The 19,097-nt window shown below is 31.7% G+C and overlaps 1 protein-coding gene and 1 long non-coding RNA gene across 3 annotated transcripts in view; one reads left to right on the forward strand and one right to left on the reverse strand.

Moving 5' to 3' along the window:
- LOC127702954 (von Willebrand factor D and EGF domain-containing protein-like) overlaps positions 1-10,300 on the reverse strand; it is a 48,392-nt gene extending 38,092 nt beyond the window's left edge. For both annotated transcript variants that reach the window (XM_052207279.1, XM_052207280.1), the window contains exons 1-2: positions 10,206-10,300; positions 1,113-1,316 (exon numbers count right to left, since the gene is read on the reverse strand). In XM_052207279.1, coding sequence (XP_052063239.1) covers positions 1,113-1,316; positions 10,206-10,272 — 271 coding nt within the window. In that variant the 5' untranslated portion in view covers positions 10,273-10,300. The remainder of the gene's footprint in view (positions 1-1,112; positions 1,317-10,205) is intronic.
- A 233-nt stretch (positions 10,301-10,533) lies between these two features.
- On the forward strand, positions 10,534-17,018 carry LOC127701982 (uncharacterized). Its single transcript, XR_007982262.1, has 3 exons — positions 10,534-10,708; positions 13,305-13,425; positions 15,691-17,018. It is a non-coding gene; the product is annotated as an uncharacterized LOC127701982 (long non-coding RNA).
- The last annotated feature ends 2,079 nt before the right edge of the window (positions 17,019-19,097 follow it).

Raw genomic sequence — 19,097 nt, forward strand, 5'->3', positions numbered from 1 at the left:
AACATGCAAGATTGTTGTACTTAGTCGCAAGAGCTATGAGTAAATATTGTGATTAAAATTAAAAATTTTCAGCATCGTCCGACAAAAAACTATGACAGGAGCGTATAATATGTCCTTGTTTTGCATACTGAAATTCTTGCAAGAATAAAAGATATATTTAATATGTATTTTTATCAAAAGTCGATGTGAAGCTTGTATTCATTAATCCTTACAACAATGAAAAGTTAAAAGTACATCTAACAAAGCATACTCAAGTTAGTTTACAGCATGTGAAAAATGAACTAAAATTTAACAGTACAAGTATGTAACTCTGGAAGGTTCATTTCTGTAAAGAAAGACAATTCAATATCCCATAAGAACTCCTTTTACGGCTAAAACTGTGCCACTTTTACTATGAACATTCGTACAAAATCATATCCTGGAATGGAAAGTTCATATGCACTGCTATTCTTTGGCAGAGGTCAAAACATAGGGTTGTGCTGCATATTTTCAACATTTATATATACAAAAGAAGATGTGGTATGATTGCCAATGAGACAACTCTTCACAAGATACCTAATGACACAGAAATTAAACAACTATAGGTCACCATACGGCCTTCAACAATGAGCAAAGCCACTACCGCATAGTCAGCTGTAAAAGGCCCCGAAATGACAAATGTAAAACAATTCAAATGAGAAAACTAACGGCCTAATCAATGTACAAAAAAATGAACGAAAAACAAATATGTAACATAGCAACAAACGACAACCACTGAATTACAGGCTCCTGACTTGGGACAGGCACATATATACAGAATGTGGCGGGGTTAAACATGTTAGCGGGATCCCAGCCCTCCCCTAACCTGGGACAGTGGTGTAACAGTACATCATAAGAAGAAACTATAAAAATCAGTTGAAAAAGGCTTAACTTATCAGATGGATACAAATAGAAATACATCTAACAAAAACACTAAAACACAGAGTGGACGTGGCCGGGTAATTGTACATCCCAACAACAAAAAGACACTAAGTACAGATCTTATTTGCTTAGATTTTTCAATACTGATTACCTTTCATAAATAGAATTATGATATAAATATAGTGAATAAAACCATGCATTCATATTATTACCATTAAGCCATATGGGGTACCATGTTCCACATCTAAATGTAGCTGGTGGTTCAGTCGGCATGTCTGTACCTGATCTGCTGATAATCCTATACCAACCCTCTTGCAAGACATCATCACTTATAGCTATATCTGTATCGAAGTCGTAAATATAACTTGAAGATCTTTTCTCTTCATTCTCTATATTGTCATAATTTGTACATGGACCTGTATATTATAACATGTTTTAATAACAAGGTCTACATAAACATGTACATATAAAATGAGTTGGTTATATAAGGTTTTAAAAGATTCTTATGGCTGGCAACTAAATTACTGAACACAATTTAAAAGTCTATTACCGGATTAAGTATACATATTCCTCATCTAAACTTTGTCTTTATGGGATATTCAAAACTAATTGTCAGTCTGAGGAATATTTAAATTGCAATAATTTTATACATAGGCAGTTACTCTCAAAATTAAGACTTAGTGATCATTTCCTAGGCATTGCATTGGGTAGATACAGAAACGTTCCAAGAGCACAACGATTATGTAAAAAATGTGGAGTCCTAGATGACGAATTTCATTTCTTTTTGTATTGTGACATTAACATAGCATTGCGTTCAAATTTTTTTGCATATCTACAAGACTATGTACCATTATTTCAACATCTTGATGCATGTAATAAACTAAAACACATTCTAAACCCCACCCCTGAACTTGTTTGACATATTGGAGTCTTCATTAAGCGGGTCTTTAGACCTGAGGGGGTCAGACCCATGTCAGACAAGTTTATAATTGTGCTTTTTGCATAAATTTGTTAATTGAAATCTTTCTTAAAATATGTTCTATTGTATTATATTGCATTGTATTTTATTTAATTGTATTGTTTGTTTGTATTGCTTTGACTCTTATGGGTGTAATTTTGCAATAAAGATTATTATATAATTGATAATGAAATTTCCAACCGTTATTTGGAAGTTTCAATTCGATAAGCCATAAACAATTCTCACGTTTTAATATGTTGATGTGAATTAAATATATATGGTGCACGTGGGTAACGACACTATTGTTAAAGAGACTATATTAGTTTCCCCTGAAATTATGTCAAAGCAATAGGGGAGATGTTGATTTACTGTTCCTCTAAAAGTCATACGACAAAAATGTGATAAACTGCAAGGCACCCTTCGGCCTTCATAAATTAGCAAAAGTCATAAGGTGATCTATGTACATGGACATTAACATATTAATTGAGTTATTGATGCATGGTTTTCATAGATTTTTGTAGCTGGCAACTAAATTATTGTACAATAATTTTATAGGCTATTGCCAAGATAAGTATACATACATAAACGTTAGATATCACTTTATAAGTTTTACTCATTCACAATTCAGCCAAATTCAACTTGTTTTACCGATCGCTAGACTTAAGAAAAAGTTGTTTCCTGAACAATTAAATTCGGTAACGACTTTAATTCGGTGATGTCACAATCAAGGAAAAGAGGACGGGATTTTAGCTAGGACAATTATAAAGGACTTTTCGTTTACTTATGAATTTTCCTTGGAGTTCGGTATTTGTGTTATTTTACTTTTTTTGCAACATACCAGTGGTCATCTAAGACAAATATATTCCATAAATTTCAACCAACTTATGATGGTATGTATAGATATGATTTGAAACGTTAATATGATTAAATATTCAGAAATGAATTTACGACCTAACGAAATGATGCCATCTTTGGGACATGGGTACTAAAAGTAAAATGATATATTCTAGAGAAATTGACAAACCCGGATTTGTTTTTTTCTCAATCGATTTATGAATTTCGAATAGCGGTATAATACTACTGTTGCCTTTATATAAGAATGTGACTCTTACTTTGGTACTTTTGGCAGAATATTTTTGTCATATCTGTGAAAATTTTATAATGTCTGAAACCACGACTGTCAGAGTGTAAGCGTATGCTTGCTTTTCTTTTGGAGCAAAAGTTCAAGCTTTGAAAAATATACTGTTTTCCTTTAAAGCTTGCTAAAGTCTCTTTTTAAATATAAATTGTATTTCAAAACTTGATGGTTGACATTAAGATAAAACAAAATAAGAATCCTCTGGAAAAGGTAAATTCGATTGACTATGGATTGTATCATCAAATTCGGTAGATGAAAAATTTAATCAAATAAACCTAATATTTAGAAAAATTAAAAGGTCTTATTCCTTCATATACTCTTAACGCAATCTCGAACAATTTTTTTTTCTAGCTTACATGACAGAAGAAGAACAAATAGAAACAAACAATTCAGCATTAACAATGTTATTGATTACCAGTCATAAAAGTGATGAGTTACTGTCGACGCACACCGTATGACGATCTCAAATGTACTTGAATTTCTATATAGCCAAATACTTCAGGTAAGTAAACACTTTATTTGACAAAAAAAAACCTGGGTACAATCTGTGATAACTACGTTTGAACAATTTTCTTACATTGGTTAAGTGTTAAAAGCTATAATACATACTCTTTATCTGTATATGTATATAGAGTATGCATTTTAGATCAGATATTAGAAAAGTTTTATTCTAATTATCTCTGGGTTGCATCACTTTATCGTATTCGCCATTTCCTTGTAAAATGTTTTTTTTAAATTGTGAATTTAATTTGATCGGAAGATATACGTCGACGAATTTTAAGGATTATCTTTCATCCTGAATAATGCTTCTCTTTGCGAGCAGCATAGCATAACTTTCAAATTTTTATTCCAAAAACACGCACATCGTTAAAAAAGTAAGATACAATTTTCGATCGGAATTCCTTATTTATGTACAAAACAATAATAAACCACAATATGATAGACAGCGACGAACTACAATCACTGAAGAACAGGCTCATGGCTTGGGACAGGGGTTAAACAGGTTTGCGTGTAACAGCACAACATAAGAAAAACTGCGATTATCATTTGAAAAGGGCTATATCGTTTTGTCATTAACAAATAATTGCATTCCACGCTTCTGATTATCGAAAAAGGATATACATTGACTTTTTAAATTCTGGTCTTGGATGGATATTTGTATAATTAGCAATTATGCCACATCTGCTCATATTAACCCTTCAAATCTATTTATCTAATATTGGTTTAATATATGACTCGAAATTCGAAATGATGGGTTTTGTATAAAAGTTGTTGAGCGTAGAAAAAAAAGTAATGACTGTATATAGGAACGAAGAATAATCTTAAAAGGTTAGGGGTATAGTACAAATTTAAAAAAATAGTCTCTCTGCAAAGAGTACATTTTCAGTCAATTTGTAGCAAAATTCGCAATTTTTCGTTATCTTCTTGAAACTTTTAAAGTCAGAAAAAAAAACAGTATTTATAGAGCTTACTTTTCTGGTCAGTTTAACTATTTAAAATAATAATAGTAAACCTTACCAGCAAAGTAAGCTGTTCAATTAAGGCAACATAACCGAACTTGACAGTAGCCTCCTATCTCGAGTATTAGCCTTTAAATGGTGACTTTTAAAATTACAATTTTCAATACATTGGTAACAATCATCACTATGATACTTTGTCAAGCATAATTTGGCAAAAGGTTTCAGAGAATAGGATGGAAATGTGAAAGTTTATAATGAACCTATTTGAAACCGAAATTCCACTTCTGAAAACCATTCAATATGTTTTTCATACGCAATTATTCCAATGGAAGCTGTTCAATAAAAACAAAGGATTTGTTCAGAAGAAAATGCTTTAAGTACTAACAGTTAATTCACAAAAAAGTACCGACGACTTTTTAAAAAAATCATGAACATTTCAGTATGATTTACGAAAAATGTTTATGAAAAGAACCATAAGTAATAATTACTTTTTATATCAAGAAAAGTTTGACATTATAGTGAGACATAAGTGACAAATAAAGTGTGATAATACGAGGTGCATTTAATAGAAAATCGTAATGCACTAGAATGTAAAAAAAAGTATCATTAAGCATGCAGAAAAATGTATAGACCAATCTTTTTTGTCATAAAAATATTAAAAGTATATATATATATATATAAATATTTTACTTGAGTGAATAATAAATGTATAAATGGACGAAGACTAAAAGTGTTTTATTCTACTGACACAATAACATTTACCCTATTATATACTATGAAATTATAAAGCTTGATCATGTTGATAGGATAAATTTATTTTATTCTTTCATTATACCTTTTAAACGCATTATGTCAAACACCCGTAATAAAATACGAATGCATTGTATGTCAGCTGATCGGCGACGTCATAATTTGTTTGGATTATTTCATTTAACTTTTTTGCTTCTTTGTCGTTTGCTGTTATAAATAAACACAGAAAATTTTAAACAAACCATAGTACGATTTTGTTGAAAGCATGATTTCTTAAAGAGGCTCATATATAGCTCACTTTGTACGAAGATGTTTGACTTTATTGTAATAAGATATATTATTTTTGTACATCTTGTACTGTTGATCATTTTTGTAGTGCCTTGTTTTTACCTATCTTTTAAACACAAACACAAAAACTGGTCAAAAAACGTCATTTAAAAAAATGACTCCTTTATAAGTCATTCATTGGTTACAGCTATACTAGCATTTTATCTGTTTTTGTATAGCTGAGCATTTTTACTATTTACAGTTTTAGCCTATTCATTAAAGTTTTAAAAATAATTTGCAAAATTATAAAATTAGTATAATAAATGTTTTAAGGCCAACAACTTCTATAAATACTCATCTAATGGTATCGGTCGTATTGTTAGTTTGTATATCCTGTATTGCTGATCTTTTTTTTTACAGTTTCTACTTATCTATTATACTCTTTGAGATAAAAGGCAAACACACTAAGAATAATCATCAATCGTCATTCACAGACTATAACTCCTTCAAGAGTCATCCGATGGTTTCGGAAATATTGGCAACGATAACATCAATGGAACCAATTATGCATTTCGACAATAAATTTCTCTTCAGTGGTGTTCGATGCCGCTATATATGAAATTCAAAACTTCTTTAAAAACATATTGGTGTAAACAAAATGTCGGTAAATCCTGTCACTCTGAGCATTTTTGCCCCTGTCAGATTTTCTCTATCTAATATATATTTCAAGATAAAAGGCAAGTAATGCATTTTATCTTATGTTATGTTCTGTTTTCCATTAGCCATGGCAACCATGTTTGTTGTTTTTTTGACCGAAAAAAGAAATCCACAAACATCAAAAAAGATTATCAACCAACATTTGGTTCATTTGTTTCAGAGAAGAAGATCTTTGAAACAAGAGATACAAAACATAAGTCGTTTAAGGTTTTAATAACCCATCTTATTGTGTCCGTTATATTGCTATTTTTGAAGATCTTGTACTTCTGATAATGTTTTGCTGGTAACAGTTTATACCTGCCTACAATTGTCTATAATAGTTTTTGAGATAATAGGTAAAAACACAAAACAAATAGCCAAAATCGTCATAAACGGTCAATAACTCCTTGAAGGGTCATCCAGTGGTTTTGCTAATTTTTACCATTTTTTTATAGAAATCATATTGCTGATTATTATTTCCCTTAACAGTTTTTACCTATCTTATATAGTGTGTTTAGTTGATAAACCAAAACATGAAAATTAGCCAAAATAGTCACATAAAGACAATAACTCCTTCAGAAATCCTTTCATAATTCGGTTCCAACAGAAAGAAGATAGATCTGGACATTTTGAACATTCTTGCCTCTGTCAGTTTTTTCTAATATAGTTTTTAAGAAATAAAACAATTTATGCATTTTACTTTTATTTTAGCTATGACGGACATGTTTCTCGACAGGATTAAATAATCAAAACTTTATACTTTTACCCGAAAGATCATTCATCTTATGTTTGTTTGAATTCGGTCCTCTCTAGTGTCAGCGGAGAAGATTATTGAACAAGAGGCTCCAAAGAGCATGAATGTGTTCAACGTAAAGATATGCCATTTTGATATAGAGTTAGCTGTTAAGTTAGTAGATCTTGTATTGGCGGACAAGTTTGTTCACCGGGATAAGTAGAAAACAAACTTTATAAAAGATACATGAAGGATCCTTCACACCATCTGTAGAAATGTTACAACGGACACGAAATTAGTCAAAATTGCCTTTAAGGCTATAGCATTTGCTCCTTGACGGGTCATAATTATGGTTTCGATCATTTTTGGGATTCTTGTCGATCTTATTTTGCTGATCAGTTTTTCCAATCACAGTTCCTACTTATTTAATTGAGTTTTTATGGTTTTAATCAAAAAATGAAAATTAAAATCGTAATTTAAGAGCAACAGCCCCACATGAAGGGAATCATCTGATAATTTTGGTGCAAAACGGAGGTAGACATTTGGAGCATTTTTGTCCCGTTCGATTTCCTCTATCTATATTAGTTTTCCTGACATAAGACAATTACTTTTCCTTTCTTTTTTTCTACCTTTAGCTTAAAAACGAGTACATAGAATTATTTTTACCAATTTCTATGAACAGATCACCGATGAATCTTTTAAAACTATATAAACCGCTAACACAAAAATGCCGTTTTTTTTCTAAAATCTTGAAATTTAATAAAAAAAACGAATTATACCCACAGAGTTGTTAAACAAATTTAGAACATACTTATGTAAAGAAGATGATCTTTTGAAACAAAAAAAAGTAACGTCTATCTGTCCCAAGGTGAAAAATATCGTGCATGTATGCATATTTTGATAAAAACAAATTCACAGTGCTGATTATTGTTGTCTTCAACAGTTTCTATCTATCTACTAAAGCTTACGAGCTAACAGGCAAAAACATGAACATTAATCAAAACTCGTCACTTAAAGTCAATATCTCCTTAAGGAGTGATCTAATGATTTTGGTGCAATCAGGAAAAGTTTGATGTTGACAAGATCTGCGAAAGATAAGAAAAGGAAGATTTAGACTCATAAGTCGAAAATAAACTGACAATCTCAGCGTAATTGCTATCAAATGTTTTTATCTGTTCAAGTTTTCAAGATATTAGACTATGAATGCATTTTACCATATGTTCCATTTTAAGCCATGGTGGGAATGTTTGTTCACTGACCGGAAAAATAAAACACAAACTTTAATCAAGATACCATTATGACATTTCACACCATGTTTAGTTGAAATTGGATAGGACGTTTTAGAGCAGAAAATCATTGAAAAAGTTAAACAAGACGCCGAACCCCGGACGCTGGACCACGAGGACATACGCCAAGTGATAGCAAAAGCTCACATGACCTTATAGGCCTAGGCGAGCTTAGAATCAGATCATTTAATATTTTCAATATTAAGTAAGTAATTTATCTACACAAATACTAGTCAGAAAACACCGCTGGTACCACTAAGTACCAGCTCAATTCTAAACTTGAACATAGGTTTAAATCGCCTAGGGTAATTTTTCTAAATCGTTGCATACAAAAAAAGTACAAACATCCTAACCGCCTCTAAAACAAAAATCAGTTTTCTTCGCCTTTTACGTCAATATCTGCAGTGTTTTCAGTTACGGAAACAGCAAATACTTGCTTAGATGTAGAGCGCTTAGATAAATATACCATAACTGTCTTATTCAAATATAAACAATTCTTGCGGGATCAAATTGATTAGGTCAGGAGTGGGTCCTGTATGCCTATACTCTACCCCCTCTCTTTCGCTTGTTGTAAAATTTGGCATAAAGGGCCAAACCATGATCATATCGAAATAAATCAAGCCCCCAAAAAATTATTTTATAATGACATGTCAGAAAACTTGTTTTTGGAGATAATGTTGTTACTTTTTCATGAAATGCACTTTGGGGATACATTGGGATGAGATGGGCTCCGGGGTCACTCCTAATTTCATCGTTGGGCTCCATACACCACAGCATGGCCTCAGACTCTACTGATAGGTCGACGGGCTCTTCTGATGGGGCACCTGGTTCCATTAATAGGTCTCTATGGTCCTATGATGAACTCCTAGCTCAGTCAGTAGGGATCAGGGCTTAACAAATGTGTGCTCCTTGCTCATACAAATGTTGAGCCCATCTTATTACACCCATGATAATGTACGACCGGATAGAGAAACTAATCGAATTAGATTCATCCCTAAAAAGTTAATATTCGGTAGGCAAACCTATTAAAAAAAAAGTTTCCAAAATAAAAACATTAAACATTAACAACTGAATTAAACTTAAGTCCAAGTTGTTTCACAACTTTTGAGTTGTTATGAAGAGGACTCTTTTTAAGCGCCATACGTATTTTAAAGACATTGAAGCCAGTTTTATAAAAGTATTTTGTCATCTGTCATTGAGAAACAAAACAAACAACAACAAATGGAAGTGTTTAACGACCTTGACTGGCTGTTCAGCCCTCGCACGGTCGGCTAAAAAAAAACATATTTATATTCAACACTTTTATGGTAGATTTGAAACTGTATACCACCATCTTGGATTGTAGAATAGCAGGTCTAGTTTTTTGCTTAAATCTGCAAATTTTGAGACAGATTGGCCATTAATGGGTTAGACTGTTTATTTGAATAAAGAAAAACAAGTGATTTATTACATTATTCAGATTGATTTATCAAATACTAGATATTTGTGTTCAAATTGTCAACTTAGCCGTTTTAGGGGAGATAACTTAAATAGTAAAATTTTTATGAAGGAATGATAGAGAAATTTTCAAATTTGTTTTACGTGTAGCAAGATAATAAGATCGAGGACACAATTCTTTCTTAATTTTTTCTTAAAGCATATTCTAAAACCTATCTTCTCATATTTTATTTCCAAATTTTATCGCATAGATTTCTTTTTATTCACAAAAAAGTTTTTTAATGAACAATCTATGCAAATCTGTGCAATTTTGTGCGTCTTGTAGCTTGAAAAATAGCACGGTGACCCATACTTATTATTATGTTTTTTGAAAAAAAGAATGGATAAATCTCCATTCTGGCAAAGAAATTTCTATCTGAGGAAATATATACCGATTATCCAAGTTAAGTTAAATATTAGTATTTCGTTAAAAATCTATAAAACTATATAAAAAAACGTATTTAAAGAAAGAAGCAATTGCTAAGATATGGAAACAATTTAACAGATTTTTAAGAAGACTGGGACTTAAATATTTACTAACCTGTCGTCAATTCTACATATAATACACAAGCAGTTAAAGTCAGGAAAACACTAAAAAGCTTTTTCATTGCTGTACTGCTCTTTCGTCAATAACACAGGACGAGATTAATTTACACAGTTTGAATTTTACTAATTATAGACATTTCGGAATTACGTTGTAAATTCCCACTGAAAACATATTGACCAATTAAAAAAAGGCTGAAAATGCCAATTGTTTGCATGTCTATGTATTGCTATAGTCAAAACAAATTACGATCGATAAAAAAAGAGGTATATGGTAAAGTTAACCTTCCTAAATGAGATATAAAAGAAATAAAACAGAACTTCTTTAAAGGTGTTATCACTTCATATGCTATTGGATAGATATGTTAGAGAAATGCTTACATTTAACAATTAAGTGTGGAGAGACAAGAGTTGAGACATTTAAATGAAGGATCATTTCAAAAGGAAAAATCTAATTATTGATTTACTCTTCAAACCAATAGCTTTCCAATAAATATAAAAGTAAGTGAAGTCTTGTCATCTTTTCTATTATGATTATTGGTTGATCAGTTACTTGATAAACTGTTTGCATAACGTCCATTACAAATTATTCATGTTGATTTGTTGGTTTCGATGATTCGTAGGTATTTTAATTGATTGATTGATTGATTGATTGATTGTATGATTGAAATTGCTCATAATTTCATATTTGACAAATTAAGCATCCGTTAATAGATTGATTTGCTTGATTCATCTGCTTGATTGGATAATTGATTGGTTCATTGATTGTTGCACATTTAACGCACATTCTTTACCCACAGTCACAGAATGATGAATGTCTCTCCTCCAAGTAATTGAGCAGGGTGATAAGGAATTTCTTCGATTTAAAAATAAACCACGGGGTTAAGTTCCAAAGAGCAAATAGGTGGGACATGGCTCTCCTTTAATTTCTAATTTCAGGTCAGCGCAACATGTTTATTTGTATCTAAATCATGGTATTTCTAAGAACATGCAAGTGTTAAACACCCTCTCCTTTTTAGCTCACCTGACCTGAAAGGTCAAGTGAGCTTTTCTCATCACTTTGCGTCCGTCGTCCGTCGTCCGTCGTCCGTCGTCCGTAAACTTTTACAAAAATCTTCTCCTCTGAAACTACTGGGCCAAATTTGACCAAACTTGGCCACAAACATCATTGGGGTATCTAGTTTAAAAAATGTGTCCGGTGACCCGGCCAACCAACCAAGATGGCCGCCATGGCTAAAAATAGAACATAGGGGTAAAATGTAGATTTTGGCATATATCTCTGAAACCAAAGCATTTAGAGCAAATCTGAAAATTGTTTATCAGGTCAAGATCTATCTGCCCTGAAATTTTCAGATGAATCGGACAACCAGTTGTTGGGTTGCTGCCCCTGAATTGGTAATTTTAAGGAAATTTTGCCGTTTTTGGTTATTATCTTGAATATTATTATAAATAGAGATAAACTGTAAACAGCAATAATGTTCAGCAAAGTAAGATCTACAAATAAGTCAACATGACCAAAATAGTCAGTTGACCCCTTAAGGAGTTATTGCCCTTTATAGTCAATTTTTAACCATTTTTCGTAAATTTTTGTAATCTTTTACAAAAATCTTCTCCTCTGAAACTACTGAGACAAATTTAACCAAACTTGTCCACAATCATCATTAGGGTATCTAGTTTAAAAAATGTGTCCGATGACCCCGCCCGCAAACCAAGATGGCCGACATGGCTAAAAAATAGTACATAGGGTAAAATACAGTTTTTGGCTCATATCTCTGAAACCAAAGCATTTAGAGCAAATCTAATGAGGATAAAATTGTTCATTAGGTCAAGATCTATCTGCCCTGAAATTTTCAGACCAATCAGGTAACACGTTGTTGGGTTGCTGCCCCTGAATTGGTAATTTTAAGGAAATTTTGCAGCTTTTGGTTATTATCTTGAATATTATTATAGATAGAGATAAACTGTAAACAGCAATAATGTTCAGCAAAGTAAGATCTACAAATAAGGCAACATGACCAAAATTGTCAATTAACCCCTTAAGGAGTTATTGCCCTTTATAGTCAATTTTTTACAATTTTCATAAATTTTGTAAATTTTTGTAAATTTTTACAAAGTATTTTCCACTGTAATTACCGGGCCAAGTTCATTATAGATAGAGATAGTAGTAAGGAGCAAGAATGTTCAGTAAAGTAAGATCTACAAACACATCACCATCACCAAAACACAATTTTGTCATGAATCCATCTGTGTCCTTTGTTTAATATGCACATAGACCAAGGTGAGCGACACAGGCTCTTTAGAGCCTCTAGTTTCCTCTCAAAACATATTCCTGCATTTTCTTTTATAAATTTCCAGGGTCCTCGGACCTGGGTCTGAACTACTTTTTTTTTAATGCCTGTAAATTCCATCGTATTTTCTTTTTCGCTTAATTGTTCCAAGAGCATCAAATCCGTGAATTAAACCGAAGAAGTGGACCCCGTCCTGTTTCTCTTTCGTAGAAGGAGAGCATTTAACCTGTTCCCTTAGTAAAAAATGTTCGTAAGATATTCGTCACTGTCTCTGTACATTATGCAAAGTATCAAAAAGTTATCAATAAATCATTTCATCAATCAATCAACCAAGCAATCTACTAACACAGCCAAACGCCCAATTAACCGATCGGTATTAAGAAGGTGTCATTTGATATTATGCAAAAATTTTATCAACCAACCAACCAAGCAATCAACCAAAATTAAGATCATAGAACATATGGAATGACTTGCATTACCAATTGATTTCTAAAAGAGCTGTGTTCTAAGATAATTATTATATATCTATTGGATGATATTATTAAAGCTGACTATGCATCGAGTAAATCAATCATGAAATACATACGTTTGAGATGCTACCTTATTTAAATGTCTCAACTCTAGACTGTTGACTCTTGGTTGTCAATTGTAAACATTTATCTAACATGACTATTTGATATTATTTGTTTATGTAAGATAGCTAATGAAAGATGTAGTTGCAAGATATTATCTTATTCATATTATGATAGAAGAATAGACATAAAATCTACAGACACATAATATAGATCATTTTACATATCTATTTTAAGGTGGTACTTTTAATCATACAAGAGAAAGGTGGAGGTATAATTAGCTTTTATTTGGCCCCTGGAAATGGAAAAAATGGTAAACCTATTCAAGCCTTTCAAAAGTTTATTGATAAATGGACAGGTTGGTATAATCTGGACACTTTATTTTAGAAAAAAACATGACTTAACTGACTTTCTTTACCAAAATAATCATTGTTTTTAGTCTAAATATAAATATATGAACAACAGCTCTACACGTAAAGATATTTAACACAAATTTACATATTTTTATCCATTTCGTAGCAAAATACCTTTAGTTTGAAGTTGTTGATCGTTTCTAATTATTAATGAAATGATCTCAAAATGAGCGTTATTTTGCTGGTTTTTTTAAGGTTTTTCACTAAATGAAGAAATGAGAAGCCCTAATGCCAATAATCAGTCAACTCATAAAAATAGAAATACTTATGTCCGCAGATAGAGTAATGTCTTGTAAAAATTTGAAAGAAGATATTATATAGATTTAAATTACTCTTTGAAATCAAGGGGTAAAACAAGTGACCTATTCATACCTTCTCCTTTGATGCTGAGCATCAATTTCCTGCATTTTCCAGCAAAATGTCTGTGGTTCTCTCCGTGGAGTTCAGCTTTTAGTTCGAGTTGAGTTTGAGATTAAGTTCGAGTTGAGTTTGAGATTAAGTTCGAGTTAGAGATAAAGATCGAGTTAAAGTTATCGTTCGAGTTTTTGCCCAAATTTCAAGTTAGTGTTCGAGTTGCTTTTCGAGTAAGAGTTCGAGTTGAACTTCAATTTAGAATTCGAGTTTGTATAAATTTAACTCAAATCATGGCTCGAAGACTTTCATTTGACGCAAAATCAAATCTCTGCCGTAGACCATATGTCAATAATGAATATTTCAGACTTTTTTTATCATCCGATAGGAAATCAATGTCAAAATGTGCAATCTTATCCGCTGAGTGATGATATTATTAATTTTCAGTAGAATGAATTTGTAACGAGGTTTCTAAATTGATCAAAAACTAGAAATATACAAGACGTGTAAGTTGGTAATACATTTCACTATCATGAACGAACAATTATTTGTATTCAAATAATACTGTTAAATGTAATTAACTATTTGTATGCAGACAATGATGACAGAAGAGCGTGCGGGTCCAAGGGATGGCGGGAAACCTCCATTTTGTTTTTAAAAAATCGTTTTATTTTATCTTTTTTCTAATTTTCGGCAGGCACCTAATCCCCCTTTATCTCGAATTTTGGCTCAATTTCTAACTGGAAGCATAAATCGAACTATAACCTAAACTTTAACTCGAACTCTTAATTGATGGTTAGCTACAGTCCTCTCCGGTTTCTCCGGCTTTCTCCACAAGTAAAAGCTGGCCGCCATGATATTGCCAATTTTGCTGAAAGTTGCGTTAAACACCATCAATCAATTAATTGATGAACTACACTTCACAGGTTACAACAATAGAACTTGTAGTTGAGCGCATTTATAGTGACCTCAATGTTCTAATTTTGTTGGTACTTGTTTCTATGATTGATTTGTTGATAATTGTTTGCCGAACATTCATTGACAATCAGTTTACGTAAATTCAGGACCACAAAAAAAAAACTAACAATTTATACAATAGTTCTGCAAGATATGCCGACCGGGATTTAGAGTGGGAAATTTGGTAGTAGCGCAGTATGCTGAAAATATAGAGGCCTAACATTTGCCTTGTAACAGACCACCTACAGATCCATCAGAATGAGTTGTTGCAAGAATGCATTAACTAGCAGAGAGCATTCTACCTACACTAGACATTGGATTTAACGTCACATTCTGACCTGATGAGGCTGCGAATTTATACAGAGCCAAACGAACCCCCAAATTTAGCAAAGGCTTTACTGTCGGAAAGGGAAAAATTCAGGGATGACCATATTTCTATACCAAAGTCAACCCCTGGTGTTAACTTGTTTATAAAGTTATTACTATTCCCGAGCCGATGAACTGAATAGCTATAAACTATTTGATAAGGCCGAAAATAAAAAAAGAATATCTTTTAAAAAAATCAAAAGTTATAAATCTTGAAACATTTGTTTACCAATTTAATCTAAATTTTTTCTATTTCTGCTGGTATAATACAATTCTGTAATTCTGGAAATCAACTTGTAGAATCTAGTTCATTTGTATCTACCCTCGTAAAACAAATATAGGGACAGTCTTTTTTGAAGAGAAGAAAATACTTTCCAACTTTCTTTTGCCTCAGTCATGATTTTAAACTTATATTTATTCATCGGTTTGGTTAACTTTTAACACAGAATAGATGGTATGGTAGTTTATATGGAGAGTTCAAATTAAATTCTTCTTTCGCCTATCATAGCAACAAATTTTTTTTTTAAATATTTTAGTTGTCCAGAGTCTATAAAATGAGGAAATGGAGGCGGAAGATACCAAAAGGGATATTTCAACTCATAAGTCGAAGACAAGCTGACAACGCCAAGTCACAAATACCGAAAAAATGACGGAAGGACAAACAGTTTATAAAGCACAATACAGAACACTAGACTGAGCGGGGCTGATTTCAAGTGTCAGAAAATGAAACGGTACCAGAAGTAACCTGCCATCGACACCAAATTTTTTCAATCATAACAATATTGAGATACGTCTGCAAGACAATCATTAATGATTTTCCTGTTAAAAGACGGGCATCGGAATACACTAGTTTTCACTAGACCTTAAACTCACCCTTTTAATTTTGACCAATTGCCTAACATAAAAGAATTTTTTCAACCACTGAAGACAAAATATATAACAACTTATTCTGTATCAAACAATCTCGTATTTATTCATAAGCAAGCTCCAATAACTTTACCTGTTAGTTTGATATTAAGTCGACCAGAAACCTTTTTTGTTTCCCATTTACCTTTTTGTCGAGCGCCAGTGACGACACGCGCGCTTGGTGTTCAAACCGATAATCCTGATATCTTTAAAGAGTTGTTTTGTTTTTGCTATAACTAACAGAGTATTGGAAATAATGTTTTACAATATGCCGACTGTACGGATCGCTATATTTGCCACTCGTTTTCATGGTACAAACTGGGCGAGTTAATATGAGTTTCTACATTCTAAATTTCATTGCAGGGTGTCCTCGAGATCTGTACACCATCTGTCACTAACAATTATCAAAGATTCTTTAAATCTTGCCACGGAAAAAGAATACCAAAAATGAATACCAAAATATAAAATCCAATTCGCTGAGTGATGATATGATAACTTTTCATTCGATTTTATTTAACGCGATTTTTAAATTGACGAAGAATTAAAAATTTACAAGATATGTAAGTGTATATATATTTAAATTTAGATCCTTTGCCAAATGTGAGAACATAAAGCTAGCAATATGTAAAGATAGATAAAAATCTCCTTCTGTCTAACAAAGGTCTATTCAAGTGAAATTAAAAAAAAACTTTAGAAATGACACCATAGCACCTGGTGCCAATGGGAAATATGTAATACGATACCTTCTTCCTGGTTCCCGGAGAGTATCAACGTTTATATTTAATGCATATATGGAAAATAACGATCAATGAATCATAATTATAAATTAAACATAATTTTACAAGTTAATTAACTGTAAAATTATATAAAGATTAAAAGGACAACTTCTATCTCACTTAAAGGAAAAGTCATGAATATCCGAGGCGATTATATATGAAATATTGATGTCCTTGGACTACCATACAATTGTATATGAAATGTATAGAAAGGTTGTAAAGGTCTCTTTAAATTATTTTTTTTAAAGAATATTTACTTCAAGTTGTCAATAACATAGTATGGTCAAAACCGTGTTCCAATAACAACTGTAATTCACAATTTTGTTACGTCTGCTATTTTTAAAGTATGGTTGAGAAACTGTTACATGTGTTGGACTAAAGAATTCACAAGCATGTTACGAGATTTTCAAACTGGTCTTAAGTTTTAAGGTTTTTAAGTCCGCTCAAATAAAAGTCACTCAAAAATATTCGTAGTTCGTAGCTATCCTTTATAAATTGGTATAAAACCAGGTTCAATCCACCATTTTCTACATAAGAAAATGCCTGTACCAAGTCAGGAATATGAAAGTTGTTATCCATTCGTTTAATGTGTTTGTGCTTTTGATTTTGCCATTTGATTAGGGACTTTCCTTTTTGAATTTTCCATGAGGTTCAGTTTTTTTGTGATTTTTAAGGATGTATTCTTCTGACGTTACAGTCTCGTTGAAATCTCGTTCTGGAATTTTTTCCAGAACATGTGATACAAGTGGAAAATATCAATGAATTTTAAAAATGTTATAATCAAACTTAACTCTGTGAAAAAATTGCGTATTTACAATGAGTCAAATTTTATTACCAATCAAGTCAGTCTTTTTAGCCAAAATTTTGAGAAAATGGGTGAGGGGTACAAGAAATTATTTTATCAGAAACATGTACATCCCATATCACTTTTTTCTTTTCAAATTTCTTAGATATGTATTTTTTCAATCATTTATAACAAAGAAGTTGAAATAATATGCATTTTGTTCTTAAAACAGAGAAAAATCACAAATTTACAAAATTGACAGCATGGTTAATTTGACACAAAAAAGCATCAAAATATGATAAAACTTTCTTATATTAACACCTACCTATAGTTTTTTAAGTTAAATTTATTCAGATTGGTCCACTTCATCTATATTGAAAGTATGAAAAAAAGTTTAATTGTGGAACTGTGATTTTTTCACGATAATAGCCCAAAAATAGGTAAAAATTGATGAAAAATGGGAAAATCATCAAAATTGGGTACTTTCAAAGGACCGAAGCAAAAAAAGAAGTGCACCACCATATGATTTTTTCTTCTCCAATTATTTGTTTACAGTCATATAAACCCAAAAATCAGGTTAAGAAAAAAAGTTTAATTCTAGAAATTTTTGACTCCTCAGAGGTGTACATCCTTAAGGACAATAACTCCTTAAGGAGTCACCAAATGGTTTTAGCAATAGAAGCATTTTTATAGTATAGCTTTTCATGTTTGGTAATTACAGTTTCTACCTTTCTATGAAAGGTTTGAAGATAATTTGCAAAATTATAAAAAGTAGTCAAAATTTGAGATAAAAATGAACAACTGGACTTCTCTTATTTAAAAGTTCGAACGTATAGTGTAGTGAATTATAAGTAGACAGTCACTTCCTGAACGATTTGTCAACCGATGATAAGCAAAAAGTATATCAATGAATAAATTATTAAAATAAATTCTACAGAGAGGTCCCATGATGTGACATTAATATGAGATTTCGATGCATCAACCAAAGCTAAAGGAAATGATTTGCAAATTTTCCTGGTAAACGCGTATCTCAAATTGTACAACTTGTTCTGGTATTCTCTTTGCGCTGATTTGCAAATTTATTTTTTATGCACTATTGAATGCCAAAATTCGAAAATTCAGGAATACCTTTACTTCACAAATATTCATATTATGTACTTAGATTCAAAGAAGTGAAATACAAATCCAATAAACTTAATAGACAACAAAGCTTAAGGTTATACTCAATCTGATTCATATGAATTAAGATAAAAAAAAGTTTATATAGGTAACAGTTTCTATCTCAAATGTCCAGTCGGTGATTGTACAGTGCACTTCATCTAAAATCATTAATTTTAGGTACTTGCAGTGAAAAGGACAAAATACAAAGATCAAAATTGAGTATTCTACATATTTTATCTATATTCATGACATTGCTGATGACATAAAAAAAAATGGTGGGTTCATCTGGTTTTACAGCTAGCTAAACCTCCAACTT

Source organism: Mytilus californianus, unplaced genomic scaffold, assembly GCF_021869535.1.
Source record: "Mytilus californianus isolate M0D057914Y unplaced genomic scaffold, xbMytCali1.0.p SCAF_5, whole genome shotgun sequence".
Taxonomy (NCBI): Eukaryota; Metazoa; Mollusca; class Bivalvia; order Mytilida; family Mytilidae; genus Mytilus; species Mytilus californianus.